Genomic DNA, 17,379 nt, shown 5'->3' with positions numbered 1-17,379 from the left:
CATTTGGTCGTTTGCCCACATATTTCCTTTGGTGCTGGTTCAGTATCAATTTTTTGCTTTGATAATACCTTGATGCATTGTGAGACAATCCACTGTGTTAAAGGTGTTATTAATTGCTGTTGTTTACAAACCTGAGCAAACTGATTCCCACCTATAAACCAAATGCATATGTTCACATAGTCGGGGTGAGATGAGATTAGAAATTTAGAAGAGGAATATGATCACTTTTTGCATATTTACAAGGCAAAAAAAAAGAAAAAAAATCAGATCAATTTATGTTTAACTAAAATGGACACTTACTGGTTTCCCAGAGTTGTCATTAAAATGAAGATGGGTGCTTCCAACAGAAATAACGAGGGACTTCATGCAAATGATTCCACTATCATAACAATCCACATTTTGAGTTGTTATGGAAACATTCAAATTGGTGGTGCTCTGGAAAACAGATAATTTGTTATATTCTTTACGATGACACATTTTGTTTCAATATATAACAGGATATATAATTTATTAACCTGATCATGAACTGTATGCCTTGTGATATCACTCCACCATCACTGATGCATGCTCCAATTTCTGGCCATGCCACAAAGAAACCCAATCTCCAGCTATCCTTCCCCTCAAGACTTGAATCTCCAGACATCAACCAGCCACAGGTACTGCCCTGGACTATTGTGCCTCTCTTCCTTCCATGACTTCCCAGATCCATCCCCAGTCTCAGAGTTGCTGTACTTTCCTTCATGCTCCTCACAGTGCACAAAGAAAAGTGTGCAACAGGCAGTCAGTAGTGCCTGATGCCATGGAACTTGGAACTGTGCTACAGTGGACCTACTGTGAAACATTTATTACACACTACTTCCAATCCACGTTCTTTAAGTACATTATTGGAGGGTCTAGAGCAGAGCTCTGCTGTATAACAAAACCACTGATCCAGCAAATTTTTTTTATTTGAAAGGAAAGTAATACTACCTCCTGGTTCACTGATGTCCTTCAAGAAAGGAAATCTGTCATGCTTATGCATTTTGGTCTATATGGTTTCTGACATTTGTGAAGCAATTGTTACTACATGTCAGCTTAATTCTGGCCATTGTCCAACTGCTATTATAGTCTTGCATGGCATGCTTTATTATCAGATAGATTGTCAGAGTTGAACACTGAAATTGTCCAGCCTGGTCTCAGGACAGAGAAAAGGTATTTAATCAAGTTGTTGAAGATGGCTGGGCCAAGGATATTGCCCTGTGCAATTCAGCCATCTGAAGCAGAATTCGCAAGCTTTTACTCCCTCCAGCTTGTTTTACCATTGAATGAAATCATAGATGATCTGTGACCAATTTTGCTCTGTTCCTTAATATTAATAAAGAAACATTTTCAGACTCTCAAGCAGATTTAAATGTTATGGTTAAACCTTGAAAAGATATAGATCTAGTGAAAGAAATACAAAAACTTTAACAGAAAAAGACACTAAATAGAAACCTCCACAATGAGTTTAGCTCTGGGAAACAGAAAGCATAAAATTACTGAAACAAGTTGCCCTTTGTTGTCTTTTCTTAACTTTGACCTGTTTATCCATTGGATTTGACATTTCATGGGGTTACATTACCACAATCCTGTTCTAATTAAAAATGCCTCTGATTTTCCCAAGATTAAAGCTTTGAAAATGTGCAGGTATCTATTTCTGAATGATACAATTTATCCTAGACTGTGGCAAGATCGGAAAAGTTTTCTGCTTTTTATTGCTTTTTCCTCATAATTTGTGTTCCAAAATTACAAATTTTATGAAAATTCTACAATTCTGCCAAACAATCATTAACATTCAAATAAAATAACAGATCAAGAAATTGTAAGAGCATCTGTATTGCTGTATGCTAATCTGCCAGTTAACTATATGACAAAATTCCATCACTGAATCTCATTCACACCCAGGTTATCGGAAGGTGAAGGGCAAAGTCTAACAGTCCAACAGATGAGGGAGATAAGAAATCATGGAGATAATGTGTCTGACCCACTTTTGTTCCAGTCCTACTTAATAGGCAGTAGAACAGTCCTGGCAGAGAACTGAGAGCATGATTCATGCTCTCCCTGTTTCTGGTGCTAAGGACTTTGAAGTGGGAGAGGAGCAACAAAAAAAGGGAATAAGAGCTAAGTACTTTGACATGCTCTTGGGGTTTCTGTAGATATTTTATGCTGCCTGCTTTCACTAGTTAATCCCATAAACTGTCCTTAATCCGCCAATGACTAGAATGTCACAGGATCACAACAGAAAAGCTTAACACTGTACACCAGCTGCTAGAATATACTATGTGTTGTTACACTGAGGCGAACCTTGCTGGCTGGAGTTGATGGTTCCTATTGGAACTGCTGGCTTTCAGCCATTGAAATTTCAGTAAGACTTAGACTTCCCTTGCCTGCACTGTGGAATTCTGGGATTTACAGAGTCTTGCTAGGATTCACCAGCATTACCCTGGAAAATCACCACTCAGCTCTTGGGCTGGGTCAGACTTTTTGTCATGATCTGAGGTCTTGTTGATTGGTATTTACTCTGCTTCAGTTTCATTGTTTAAAAATAAGGCATTGCTCAGTCAAAACAGATCGCGCATTTTTTTTCTCTCAGAGTCCTGTAAGTCTTTAGAGTTTTCTTCCTCAAAGGGTGGTGGAAGCAAAGTCTGAATATTCTTAAAGCAGAGAGATTCTTGATAAGCAAGGGGTGACAGGGTAGTCAGGAATGTGAAGACAAGGTTGCAGGCAAATCAGCCATGATTTTATTAAACAACTGAGCAAGTTTGAGAGGCTGAGTGACCTACTCCTGCTCCTAATTCATATGTATGTCAATTATTTCTAATTGAGTTAATGTTTTAGTTAACTTCATCCTTTGTGCTTTTAAATGTTTTAACAATTATTATTTTTTAAATCATTTAATTCAATAGGTTTTGTATGTCACTATCAGAGACATACAAAAACTTAATATCCTTAACAACAGTGACAATGACAAAGTTCTACCTTAAGCTTTGCATCCTGTCAAAGTGTTTCAGGGCTGTTGTAGGGTGGGGCATCTGCACTTCACTACCTGCAGCCTAGTCATCTCTGGGCCTTACCTCGCAACTGAAAGGGCACAGGCTCCGCTCAACAACCTCGGGTAAGTGAGCATGAGAGAGCACCATAGGTCAGGTGCTGGACTTGTCCTGCAAGCTTCAGCACAATACCTTCATGTCTCTTTAGTGAAGTTAGGCTCAACAGTGTCAGGCAAAGGAAAGACACTGCAGATGGTGGAAATCTGAACTAAAACTGGAAATGCCCGGCAGGTCAGGCAGCATCAGTGAAGAGAGAAGCACTGTTTCAAGTTCATCAGAATTTGAGTTCAATGACAAATCCGGGATTGGTCCTTAGTGAGCAGACTGCTGCATGTCTAGACAGAGGCAGGTTAGAGTGAGTAAGGGATGTGCAAAAAATTGAGGTGATTAGTGTCAAGCAGGCAGTTTGTAATGAAGTTTTGAGAGCCAGTTCTGATGAAGCATCATCAATTTGAACTATTATTTGCTTCTTTCATTCCACAGATGTCTCCTGACCTGCTGACTATTTCCTATATCCTGTTTTATGTTTTTGATCAGGCATAGGCTTTGGAACAAATAGTTTACATTGAAAGTATGAATAAAAGGTATTTCCATACTCAGGTTATATACTGGTCTTTGAGATGAAGTCTCTATCTACTGTCATTCACAGAGTGTTCCAGCCAATAATAACTTGCCTCCCCTTTTCATTCACAGAATTCAGAAGTACTGAAAGATCAGAGACACGTTTTATATGGCAACACCATTAATGCTCCTGTCAATCTCACCACTGCTCATGACTGGGATTGATTCTGCCTGCATAATTTGCATAACCCTCTACTCTCTGCAGAAATCACCACACTTGTTTCAGTATAAACTCTTGTGTTCATGCATGAGTTCTGATTTTAAAATAGATACTGTGTAAAGATGTAGTTACCTGTTACGGACTCAGTGAAAGTCCCTTTAAGATAGAGAGTGTGTGTGTATTTGTGTGTGTGGCGTGCTTATGTCAATAGAAGATAAAGGACATAATGATGTTGTAGAAGAAGAAGAGAGAGAGAAGGGAGAGAGACACCAGCCTGCTAGTTTTCTCTATCAATGGATGAGAAACAATAACTGTGTCTGCCACTGAAATCCATGTATGGAAGTTGGAAGTAATCCGGTGGAGTTCACTTTGTTGCTGACCTGTAGAAGGAAACAGGTATTTGTGTGTGGACGACCACGATTCGGATGCTTTTCGGGGTAAGGAAGTCACTACCGAGTAAACACTGGAGTGTCATTTGGGTTCCATCGTGGAACATTTGGATTTTGGATTTACTCTCTCTATGTTTCTCTACGTCTACGTCTTATCTTCAGACAATGGTGGTTGTTGAAGAAGCCCTTGCTCATGTTTCACCTTATGGCTTGCGGAACTGAACTTTAAGAACCATTCCTGAACTGGGAGTTTTGGACTTTGCCACACACACACACACACGAAGAGTTTAGTTTTAGGGGTTAACGTTCAAGGCTTAACATTTTGTTTGAATTCTAACATACTAACATTTTTACTTTTATTTTACGTATTATCATAAGTAGTAATAAATAAAATAGTTTTTAACACTGAATCATGCTCAGTGTGTTTCTTTTGTTGCTGGTTCGTGACATACCTTCCAAGTAAATCAACTACTGGTTTTAGTACTTCCTTAAAAATCTGTAAAGTATACTTGTTTGTTGCAAGTTCACACCCAATATACATTTTCTCGATGGTTTTTGTTCTTTGATTTGTTACTGTGAGTTCCTTTGCATCTGGCTTTCATTTCTCCTAAGCCTCAAACAGTAGGCAAGTAGATATCAATGATAGGTTTGACAATCATGTATTGGAAAAGTAATCCTGTGGGTCAAGGGATCCTACTCTGGTCATACCACGGGATGTCAGGAATCTAAATAATTGCCCATCATATTTTTAACTAATTAATTCCTCAAATTATCATTATAAAAACCTAAACTAATAAAGATCTTGAGAAACTCCATTGGACAAAGATAACTTCAATAGAGCAAAACTCCACAGAGTTTCAGTTCTGAATAATTAACTTATCATATTCCAGTGAATGCAAAATCCCAAACACATACTGGTAAGATATTAGCTACTGTAAATTTCTATTAATGTAGGTAGATGGCAGGAGAACTAGGAAGAGGGGGCAAGGTTGATGAGCATGAGAGAGAGAACAGGTTGAGAGGAGATAAGAGTAGGAGTGCTGACATGGACTCAGTGGACCAGACATACTCCTGTTTGTAAGAAAACTTCAAAAATATGAGAATATATGATATAAATGTGTAATCTGGTGGCAATGTGCATTTTATGTACGCAACATTGCTCTATATGAGCACAATGTAAAAGAATGTTGCTACCAACTCCAAACATAAACCTGCATTGATGGAGCAGATTCACTGGCAGATTACTCAATGCGATGGAAAATTTTGCAAGACCCCATATTATGGTCAGTCTCAAATGCAGCCAGCTTATACCTGAAAATTCTAGATGCACTACTCCCAAGTTCCATTGAGTCATTTCAATCTATTTGAATATACAAGCATGACACCTGCAATTTTTACAATATGAGCTGATCAAATGCTATGGTTTAAATCTATGATCTTTTATTATAATAGAAATTATTTTGCAACACAATACATTATGTGAGTAATTTTAACGGTTATTGCTGGTTGATTTGTAACCATCCACATTTTACCTGGCAAATAACATTAAAGTTACCTTCAGTATATTACACTGTTGAGATAGAAATGACTGAGGATAATGGTCATTTTTGTTGCAGATTTTATTTGGTTTTCTGTATTTTCTGTCATGGATTTTCAGTTAAAAAACGACAAATACAACTTAAGCCCAGGAATATATAGATTTACCTGTGCCTACCACCTGAACTTTTTTTTAAAATTCAATTGCTCTCAAATGCTATTGGTCTCTGATGCAATTGTGCTTGTTCACCAAATTTGCACCAACTTTTTAGGCAGCTCTTATATTTTTTTCCAGTTTTCATTGCAAATATTTAAACATTTTTCTTTATTTATCTTTATTCAGAGCAACTGCAGATTGTCTGCCTCTGATTTGACTTTTTTGGGGGCAAGTATTAAAATTGACAGTTTTCCCCATTGCATCTCCTAAATGTTTTGTTAATGAATGACAGTCAACCTGACTTTAGCAAAATGGGTCCAACATTGGAAGCATCTTCTAGTCTAACTTTTCCTCATTAGTAACATACATATATAATTAAATTCAATGAGAAATGTATTGGCTATAAGTCCAGGTCTATAGCAACTTGCACAGAATAATTGTTCTCTCTAGATGTTCGTGCATGCATATTTTGAAATGAAATTTTTCACCATTATGAGTAAGTTGAGGCAATTTTTGCTTATTTTGAATTTCAAAATAAACTATGGATTGTAACATAAAGCATTAAAATGTAGCTTATATTTGCATCACAGTTCTTCTCATAGTCATAACTTTTGAAACAACTGCCAGTAATGTTCTTAATGCTGTTTCTCAATGATCTTTGCTGTTACGGGAATATTCTAGCAACTGAAGAAGTTCAATAATGTTAGGTTTACAGACCACTTAGCAAGACCACATTGCACACATGGCTAAAAACAAAGCACTCTTTCAGTGAAAATTAATGAATGCAATGGGGTTTCCTGACTTTCATCAATGGCTGTACAAGCAACACAAACTATGGAATAGTTTAGTTGTTTTATCCCAAACATTCTTCCCAATTTTCCTTGTTAATAATGTTAATTTACTCTGAAAATAAACCAATAGAAAGTACAACCAAAAAATAGGCTGATTGCTATATTGTTAAATTAATTCACAAACTTGCAATTCCATTTCTCAGGTTAGAATTCACTGACTTTACCATGCACCCTTGGGTAATATTCCAACTTATTTTATAAAATTACTCACAAAAGTAAATACTTCAAATTGTTGAAATTAACAAGTGCAATGACAGACTTGATTGCATGATGAAATTTAATCTGCCATGCTGTTGAAAGACAAATTTCAACTTTAATTCCAGTTTATTTCTGCTAATTCAAGATAAATGACAGACAGCATGATTTTATTAAAGTTTCATGGCTAATTTAACCTCTAGTGAACTAAAACAGACAAAGATTATTTCAAATATGAACTTTCTCGTGATCTAAAAGTTTAAGTCTTCAGGAAACCTTCAGAAGCATTAGAAACAGCGGCATTTCATTAAGAGATCTGCTGTGATACAATATCATGCACAAATACTTTCTGTCAATCCCATCTACTTTCCTGATGAGTAACCGAAGGTATTAAAAGGGGCTTAAGTAACTCCACTAATTTGAACTGCCTCCCAGTGACTCAGCTAATGTCCTATACACCTGCAGTCATACTGTACATGATTACAGCTGCAGCCAGTCATAGCACAGAAACAGGCCCTTCAGCCCACCATATCCATGCAGGTCATCAAGTACCTATCTATACTAATCCCATCTATGAGCACTTGATCTCCAGTCTTCCATACTTTGACAATTCAAGTGCTCATCCACCTACTTTTTAAAATGCTGAGAGAGGAACCACCTCCACCACCTTCTCAAGCAATGTATCCCAGACTGCAATCACCCACTAGGTGAATTTTTTTCCTCTAACCCTCTTACTCCTCACTTTAAACCCATGCCTTCTTGTTTTAGATGTCTTTGTTACGGATGCAGGGTCTCAACCCAAAATGTCGACAATTCCTTCCCCCCACCCCAACAGGTACTGTTCAACCTCCTGAGTTTGTCCAGCAGTTTGTTTTTGCTCCAGCCTCTCCCGTCTCTCCTCATAACTGAAACATTCCATCCCAGGCAACATCCTGGTGAATCCCTTCTGCATTCACATCCTTCCAATAGCATGGTGACCAGAAGCAGACATGTTCCAGGTGTGGCCTAATCAAAGTTTTATAAAGTTGTACCATGACCTTCATGCTCTTATTGTGTATGCCCTGGTTAATGAAGGCAGGCAACCTGTATGCCTTCTTCACCACCTTTTCTACCTGTGCTGTCAGCTTTAGGGATCTAAGGACTTGTACTCCAAAGTTCCTATTCATGGTGTATGTCCAGCACCTCAGACTTCCCAAAACGCATCACTTCACACTTATCAGGATTAAAAATTCTGTCCATCACTGCTTTGCCAAATTTATCTGCTGAACATTATCATTCTGTGTTAAGACAATCCTTCTTACCATCAACATCAATTTCTGTGTCATCTGCAAACTTACTGATCATATCTCCTATATTTATATCCAAATCATTTATGTATATGACAAACAGTAATGGTCCCAGCACCAGTTTCTGTGGTACACCACTAGTTTCGGGCTTCCAATTACCAAAGCAAATCTCCACCATAACACTCCGTATCCTATTGCCAAACCAACTTTGCATCCATTTTGGCAACTTGCCTTGGATCCCATGGGCTCTAACTTTTTGGAACATCCTTCCATGTGGGATCTTGTCAAAGGCCTTACTGAACTCCATGTAGACTACATCAACTGCACTGTCCTCATCAATATATTTTGTGCTCTTACAGTACATTTGTAAAATTAATAACTTGATAATTGACAGTTACTAATTTGTATTTGACTTCTGTCACAAAGCTTACACTTCTGTCTCTCCAATCATCTTTTTTTGAACATTTTGAATTTAATTTTCTATATTCTTCCTGTTAATCTTATTTTTCTTTATTTAGTTTACTTTGTACTTTGTTGTTCTGTTTAGAATTCTTGTGTTAAGTCTACGTCATACTTGCTTTGCCTCAGAGCATCCATCCTCAATTTGGATTTTGAGTGCAACTTCACCAGTTGAGTTGATCAAGCTCTTCTCCCTTGAGAGCAACATTATTTTCACTGTACAAAGCACCAATTGTTTAGAATTTCACTAACAGTGCTTCAAATCTTATTATTTTCCATCAAATTCCTGTGCTTTTTTTTCCCACAATAAAAGTGTTTTAATCCATAATATGAAGCAAGATTGAAAAATATTTAAGGTAGTTGGGATTTTTGAAATTATTGGAATAAAGTGGCATTCATGGGAAGCATAAATCCAGTAAAGTAATTTCACTATCAAACCAAAATCCCAAAATTCCAGGGAACATGCCTAAGTCCCATTCATCACACTCTTTCATTTAGTTTTTAATATTTTCTTGGCAAAACTGCAACTCAGACATTGTAATTTTATCTCTTAAATTAAGATTTGCATCAGAATCTGGCCAAGAAAAGAAATATTGATTCACCGGTGGCTTATGAGAATACTACAATTGGTGTTTAACTGATATAATGGACTCAGAAAAAAAATCAACCTTAAAAGAATCATTTACAACGGAAACATCTCTAAGATTACTTCATTAATTGGATTAATCTTATCTGCCCTTACAAGAATTTCTCTCATTATCCTCCTCTCAATGCAAAAAACATTAATTATTTCCATTCTTTTCCTACAGATTAAACCTCTCCGTCCAGCGATCTCCATCAGCTCCAGAGCTTGAACATCCCCCCCAACCAGACATTGTATTTCAGGTACAAGGTGACTAGAGCACCTAATATTGAAAAACTCCTTACCTTTACTAAGTATACTTGGCAGTCACTGACATAATCATACTCCAGGCCATCAAAGCTACGATAATGCCGATCACTGTAGATGGTGCACACTGAAGGACATGGGTGGTACGAGCAGTTAAAAACTCCTCGCTGACATATACTAAGGAAGGAAAGTATCATTAAAGTTAGACTAAATGGTAACTTTCTTTTTCAATTAATGGAAGAACTATTAGAATTAATAGAACCAGTAAATTTTGAATGAGCATTGTAAATGAATTCAGAGCCATGCAGGTTACCAGAACAAATCATCACCAATTAAACTGGTCAATGGACCACAAACAGAATTTGCAGGACAAGACTCACAATTACACAACCTGTGAAATAAGAAGTAGACGACTCCCTATCTCTGTTTTCAAGAGTATGCAGACAGCTCTATTTACCAGCCAGACCTTTGCTGAGAAAACCTTTCGCAAAAGAAAATGACAAGAGTCATAGAAAGGCAGAAACCATTCAACCACTTGTAACTGATTACAGTAGAACTCCAGTGATCCAGTATCAGATTGTTCATAAATCCCAATGGCTCAGTATCTAGCTCACTCCTTAATACTCTAAGTCCTTGTTATCTGCAGACCCTTCATCCACAGATTCTTGTGAGGTTGATCATGTATTAAGCCAAGGTGTGCAGCTGGAGTCGAGTTAGGGAACACCAGGAGTCAGGAACTTGTGTGTGGTGGGTGCCAGTGTCCAAAGTGTAGGTCAGGTGAGTGGCTAGAGTCAGGATCTGGAGTGCAAGCTGAAGAGCTGAAACTCACCAGGTTCTGTCACCCTCACCGGGGCTTGGTTTCTCACTCCCTTTAAACTCACCTGGTTCACTGGAAAATGTATTATACTGCTGTGAAGCACGCAAGGAAAAAGTAAAGTAAGAGTATACTGGGAAATAAAAGTAACTTCTAATAGTCTGGAAAAACTGCTAGTCCAGCAGCACTAAAGTCTTGAGGGTGCGGGATTGTCAGAGTTTTACTGCAAATAGAATAAGGAAATTGTATTTCAAATTGGTGGTTTGTATGTTGGTGAAAAAGTTTCAAAAAGATAATACCACCACAAATAAATGTTTGAGGAAAATGCACCAGTTTAATTTCATAAAACAGATTTTCACATACCAAGTGTAACAGAGTGTGGAAACTACTTCTCCAGGTAAATATTCCTGCCCTTTCCAGCTGCATGGGCAACTTTCAGGCAGAAAGCAGTCTCCACCATGTTTAATCAATCTAAAACATGATAGAAGAAAGAAAAAAATCAAAACTTTTAATTCTACACATAAAGAAGAAATAATATTATTCTAAAATACAAGCAAAAAATTTGAATTTGAGAAAGTTAATCAGAAAAGAAAAAGAGGTGAAGGAGCTCTTCAGATAATGCGTGAGATCACTGCGGTGGTGAGGCATGATTACGGCTCAGAAAGACAACATGTAGAATTGCTTTGGGCGGAGATAAGAATTACTAAGGGTAAGTAGTACCCTGGTGGGATTTGTGTATAGACTCCAAATATCAGCTAAACTTCTGTATAAATCAAGAAATTATGGAGACTTGCAAGAAAGTTACTACAATGATTATGGTTGATTTAATTCATCACATAGATTGGACAAAAAAGATTACTGCACGAGATATGAGCACACAAGATTGGGTAGAGTATATTGGCATGGATAGGGGATTGGCTAATGAACAGAAAGCAGAGAGTTGGGATAAATGGGTCATTTTTGGATTGACGTTCAGCAACTAATGGGGTGTCATGGGAACAGCACTGGGGCCTCAATTAATTACAATCTATTTTAATGATTTGGATGAAGGAACCAATGTACTGTAACCAAATTTGATGATGATGCAAAAATAGGTAGGTTAGCAGACTGTGAGGAGGACACAAGGAGCATACGAAGGGATTGGATAGATTAAGTGAGCAGGCAAGAAGCTGACGGTTGGAGTATTTGCACATTGGAATGAAGAATGATAAAGCAAATGAAACGAGGTCACAAAATGTTACAGTACAAAGTGATCTGAGGGTGTTAGTGCATGAAACACAAAGGTTGGCAAGCAATTAGGAAGAAAAGTTGGTCTTTATTGGAAGGGGTACCAAGTGTAAAAGTAGGGAATTTTTGATGCAAATGCGGCACTGGTGTGATCGCATGGAACATACTGGTCTCCATGTTTAGGGAATGATGGCTTGCATTTAAGGCAATGCCGATTGATTCCTGGGATGAAGAGGTTGATATATAAAAAGAGGTTGAGCATTTGGAGCCAGTACTCATTGGATTACAGAGGAATGAAAGGTGATTTATTGAAATATATAAGAATCTGAGCAGGTTGACAGGGTGGATGGTCAGTGGATATTTCCACTAGTGCGGTACCTAGAATTAAGCAACACGGTTTCTCAATAAGGGGTTGTCGATTTAAGACAGAGATGATGAGGAATTTCTTCTCTCAAAAGCTCATGATTCATTGGAATTGCCGTGGATGCAGAGGCATTGATTATTTTCATCGCAAAGGATAACAGACATTGAATTACGAAGAATTCAAGAGGTATGGGAGAGGATAGGACATTGAGGTCAAGATTGGATCAGCCATGATCTTACTGAATGATGGATCACACTTGAGGGTCATGTACTTCTGTCTAAAATATTAAGTCTTATACATGAAGCAAGTTTGCTTGCATGTCTCACTCAACTATTGTAATCTTGTTAGAAACTCCTTTTACACATGCAGGATGTAGGTAGTATTACTGCAAGGTTAACATTCAAGTTTTGGCAACAAAAAGGAATTATTTTTTGTATGTTTGCCCAATTACTATGGCATGCAAAACCTTTTTTAGATGATTACTAATGGATATTGTTTTCTATATATGAAATTCCGTTATCAGTCAGATTTCTTGACTATTCACACTTGCAACCTAAGAAAATTTAATTTATGCTTTTAAACTATTTCCATGGTCCTTTTTGCTGGTAACACTATTTTCCATGCTGTATGACTATATGACTTTATGACTCTAGTTAGGTGTTGCCATCCTATTACCATTTTCATTAACCCACCCACCGAGGATGCTTAATACTAAATGCATTTGTTTTCTTCTAGATTGAACTTATTTCATACATATGTTATTTGTGTGGGAGCATAGTTGAAAGGAACACTTTTGGATCTTCAGAGATTTAGCGTTTCTTTTTTTAAAAATATAATACAATACAACTATTCCAACACCTCTCTAGTTCACAATAATCTCTTGGTTCTCCACACCTCTTGTTTTTGTAAATGACTAACTGCACCTGCATTTATATCATACATTTACCATTGAGCAACACCCCAAAGCATTCCACAGAGTTGCTCCTGGCAAAAGGTCATTGAGCTGAAGGAAGACTGATGGAGATTGGTTCCTACCAAAATTCCCACTAAAATCATACCTGGATCCCTTATTGTTTCCCTGCAATAAAGCAATTCATTGTTCAGCAAGCAGTTTCCAAAGAAAAAGGTTGCTTTGAGGATCTTCACCACCTGTTCTGGTGCCTCAGACAGCAACAATACAGTGGTCTGTGACAAGTGGACATTCCTAAACTAATCCATTACAAAAGTAAGTATATTTCATGACTTCAGGACACCTTAAAGTTCTTTCCACTGAACAGAGTATTCTTGAAGTGTGGCCATTATTGTAATGTAGAAATAGCAGCAGGCAATTTGCACTCGACAAACTCCCACAAACTGCAATATGAAAATATGAAAACTTATCTTAATGTTGACTGAGGGATGAGCATTGATCAGGAGAACCATGATAACTTCCGTGCTCTTCTTCGAACTAGTACCACAGGATGAATGAGGTGGGAGAACAAACAAGGCCTCAGTTTAAAATTTCATCCAAAGTACCTCAGAGTACAGCTATCCTGCAGTACTGTAGTGGAATGCCAGGCTAAAGTTCTGTGTGTAAACCTTTGGAGTTAAATCACAAGCTTCTGCCACTGAAGCAGGAGAGCTAGCAAATATGTCATAATGATGCTATACAAATTATTGACATCTGAAAATAGCGGTAAGCATTCAGATTTATGTGTCTATGTTGGTATTTCAAAGCACTTACCCAGGAGGACAAACACAACCTGAAATGCATGGTGTCATGGGTGAACAGGTAATGTTCATCATTAAGTTTTCACACGTGACCTCACATGCTGCTCCTGTCCAAGGCAGGCCAGGCTGAGGATCTCTACAGTCAAAATATCTCTTATTGTTCGGGCACACCCCTGGTTCAGGTTCTGTATAAAATCGAAATGATGCTTGTTTTAACATAGTTCACAAATCAAAGGGATAGTTATTAAAACAAATTACCTTATCAAGTGGGTCAACATATTAAGACTAGGGATACATTTCTAATTCTTATGCTTAGAATTAAATATATAAATAATCTCTGTTATATGTACCATTTAGAAGTGATCTGAAAGAAATTGAACACATGCAAGCTGGTTTTCTTCCGCTCTCCCCTTGGATGCAAATCAGATTGAGTGGATTTCATCCTGGTTTGTTAGTTATATATACCTGTAGTCCCAGTCATAGGCATATCCCATGGACAAGCCAGACTTAAAAATGAGGACATCCTCTAAAACTTTATTTTATTTATACAGCATGGTAACAGGCCCTTCCAGCCCAACAAGTCTGTACCACCCAACTACACCCATGTTAACCTACTAACCTGTACGTCTTTGGAATGTGGGAGGAAACTGGAGCACCTGGAGGAAACCCATGCAGTCACGGGGAGAATATACAAGTTCCTTACAGACGGCGGCCAGAATCGAACCCCAATTGCTGGCCCTGCAATTGCGTTACACTAACCACTACGCTACCGTGCCGTGATTTTAAACCAGAAAGCCTGATAACACAGTGATAGAATTCAGCTCAGGGCCTTTTGCTTGCTTTCAGTAACTGAAGACTGCTATGTCGAAGGATCTTCCTGCCAACACCTAATAAACAACCTTGTGTTTAGGCACTCATCCATCCCAACCAGCAGCAACTGAGGAGGCAGGTTCTTGTAAAGGCCTGTCTCATCTGCATTACTGATCTTTGATTTTTCCTCAGCCAAATCCAAAAACTCTGCCCTCTCCCTTTCTATTCTACCCACCCAGACAATATTAAAAGGCTGAAGGCTGTAAACCCTGAACAGACCTTCTTTGTCTCATCTGTATCCAAGGACAAAGTGTTTCCCAGAAGCAAGGAAAACGAAACATGAAAAATTGGCCTCTGTGGGTAGTGGTGATCTTCCCTTATGGAATCTCAAACAAAATAAGGACATGGTTCTAAAACTAATTGTTTGATTGTCACTGTTTGCAATTTTTTTTATTCAACAGTGAAATAGTAATTTTAATGGAAGCTGCATTTGGACCAGGATTTCTAAGATCTAGTTACATGGATTTCATATTAATGTTGTGTTTTAGTTCTCAAAACTATAACCCTGAATGACAAATACTTATGCATAAACATCTCCTTGAAGATTCTAGACATATTTGCTCAAAATGAGTTTAAGAATGATAGCAGGAGAACATTTCCTGTAAACATGATTCACCTTACAAATGTAAAATCTCATGTATTTTAATGAAAATGATGGCTAATTCTAATATACCTGGTTCTGTGGGAGCACATCCTACCCTTCCATTCCTGCACAAACTGGAAAATAAGGAAAATCCCATTAGCTCTTCTGGAAAACATTCACCTTTCCTTTATGATTATCTTAGAATTACTATAGCCAACCTAGAGTGTTAGAAATTATGTTCACTACAAACTGAACAAATCTAATAATTACACCTCACAAATCTAAAAGTAATCTAAACAAATATTGTAGCCCATTTTGAAAAAGTCGTTTAAGCAATTTCATATCAAACTACATCAAGTGCACAAGTGAACTGAATAGCAGAATTTGAATAGCAATCTTCAACAAACAAAGAACAGCTGTAATACCATGGTCCCGAGTTACTGAATGTGACCTCTCCTGCCTGAAATATTCCTCCCATAAAGTGACAGGAGCACTGCGATCTGAAAGAAGCACAAAGGAGACATTGAACCATTTTATTATTTATAGAAGACATAAAAATTTGAAGATTGTAATATATAAACTTCTAAAAAAAAACAAATTACAATGGAACTGAATTTTTGGAGTGGAATTCACTTGCATGTGGACATATAGTACTAAGTCAAACATTATAATGGGGAACATGTTTCCATCCCGTAGACTTTTATGCTTGGTGCATTGCACAATGTGTCAGTTCCATGTTGCAGTCCAGCTAAAAGGCAATAGTTGTGTTCTGAAGAGACAGTCAATGAGGGATATTTACACAGAAACAACACAACTGTTTAGACTGGTTCTAATTCCTCAAATGTGTGTTCAGCATTCTCAGTAAAACAGCAACTCTTGATTCCCTTTGTTCTCATTATAAAAGACATCTTCCCCTTCATTCTGACTAAAGAATATTCAGTACTTGAGTGCAGTTAAGAGTAAATAAGTGAGCAGACCCTTTATGTGTCTCCTTTCTCATTATACGCCACCAAATTGGACAGGATTGGACCAAGACTGTGTGACAGGCAGAGGCATATAAAAGCACTGAAACTTGTGGCTGGGCCTTCCATAAACTAAATAGTCTGTGATAATCCCAATCTGAAGATCAAAGACTGCTTGTTCCTTTCTCTTCTCAACGTTTGGTCATAAGTGGCTTCTGGGTTTCCTTCCCAACACAGCCAGTAGACCTCAAACTATGGCCATGCAGGAGATCTCGAATCTACAGTTATTCCCCCATTTCCATCTTGTCCCATTTAGCATAAAACATCAGTGAGACCAGGATCTTGGGCTGGATCTCAGCCAAAGGGTGGTGGGTCATGGAAATGGATCAAGGCTGAAAGTTCTAGCAGACTCTTCCCTTACTGATGAGGAGTCGCTGAGTTTGGCGAACATGAATAATATGTTCAGGACTTATTGTGATGTAATAAGACAATGATATAGGGCTGATGTAACTTTGTAGTGGATCGAGCAGGTACTGCAGTAAATGTACCCAATAATCTCTGGCTTTGTATTTAGTGTTTGAATGAAACTGCTCCAGAATAGTGCACTGAAGCTAGTATTAAGAGCTTCCAAGGTAAGTGAAACATAAAATGCAGGAAGTACTGATGGAACACCTGAAACGTTAACATCGTTTATTCCTCCACAGATTCTGCCCAACCTCCTGAGTATTTCCAGCATTTTATTTTCAGTTTTCAGCATCTGCAGTATTTTGCTCCAGGGTAAATGAATTACCTGACACAGCAAAGTGATAAAGAGCTTTAGTTTAACATTGAACACTAATGATGCACTGAGACAGATTAGAACAAAACTTACTCTGTTACACAGCGTCGTACTACTTCGTCATAAAATGTTCCATTGGGGCAGTTGCAGCCTTCGGCACAATCATCACCACAAACTTCATATAAAGAAAGTGATTGGCAGGTCCGACCACAAGAGGAAGAACAAGTGTGATACAGCATGGTAGCCGGACACATGACACCTGTACAGAAGAAATACAAGCAGAGTTTTATTTAAAATGTCAAAAACAAACTTTTCCAGTGCACATCTCAACAAAAAAAAACTTCATGATATGCATTATTACGTTAACCACACTGTTTCCACTTGGGAGCCAGAAATAATCTAAACAAGTGCGGGTTACAGGGAAAGTAAGCAGGTCGATGGGATTGCTTTGAGAGCTGGC

General features: G+C 37.9%; 1 protein-coding gene across 1 annotated transcript in view; it reads right to left on the bottom strand.

Annotated features, from left to right (window-relative positions):
* Window positions 1-17,379, bottom strand: part of otogl (otogelin-like) — a 117,066-nt gene that overhangs the window by 66,027 nt on the left and 33,660 nt on the right. Inside the window, exons 19-25 of the mRNA XM_052030706.1 lie at window positions 17,013-17,178; window positions 15,605-15,679; window positions 15,270-15,313; window positions 13,740-13,911; window positions 10,789-10,896; window positions 9,650-9,788; window positions 301-435 (exon numbers count right to left, since the gene is read on the bottom strand). Coding sequence (XP_051886666.1) covers window positions 301-435; window positions 9,650-9,788; window positions 10,789-10,896; window positions 13,740-13,911; window positions 15,270-15,313; window positions 15,605-15,679; window positions 17,013-17,178 — 839 coding nt within the window. The remainder of the gene's footprint in view (window positions 1-300; window positions 436-9,649; window positions 9,789-10,788; window positions 10,897-13,739; window positions 13,912-15,269; window positions 15,314-15,604; window positions 15,680-17,012; window positions 17,179-17,379) is intronic.

This window comes from Pristis pectinata, chromosome 15 (genome assembly GCF_009764475.1).
Source record: "Pristis pectinata isolate sPriPec2 chromosome 15, sPriPec2.1.pri, whole genome shotgun sequence".
In the NCBI taxonomy this organism is placed as follows: Eukaryota; Metazoa; Chordata; class Chondrichthyes; order Rhinopristiformes; family Pristidae; genus Pristis; species Pristis pectinata.
The sequence above is the reverse complement of the archived record's forward strand: the minus strand, read 5'-3'. Positions and strand labels throughout refer to the sequence as shown.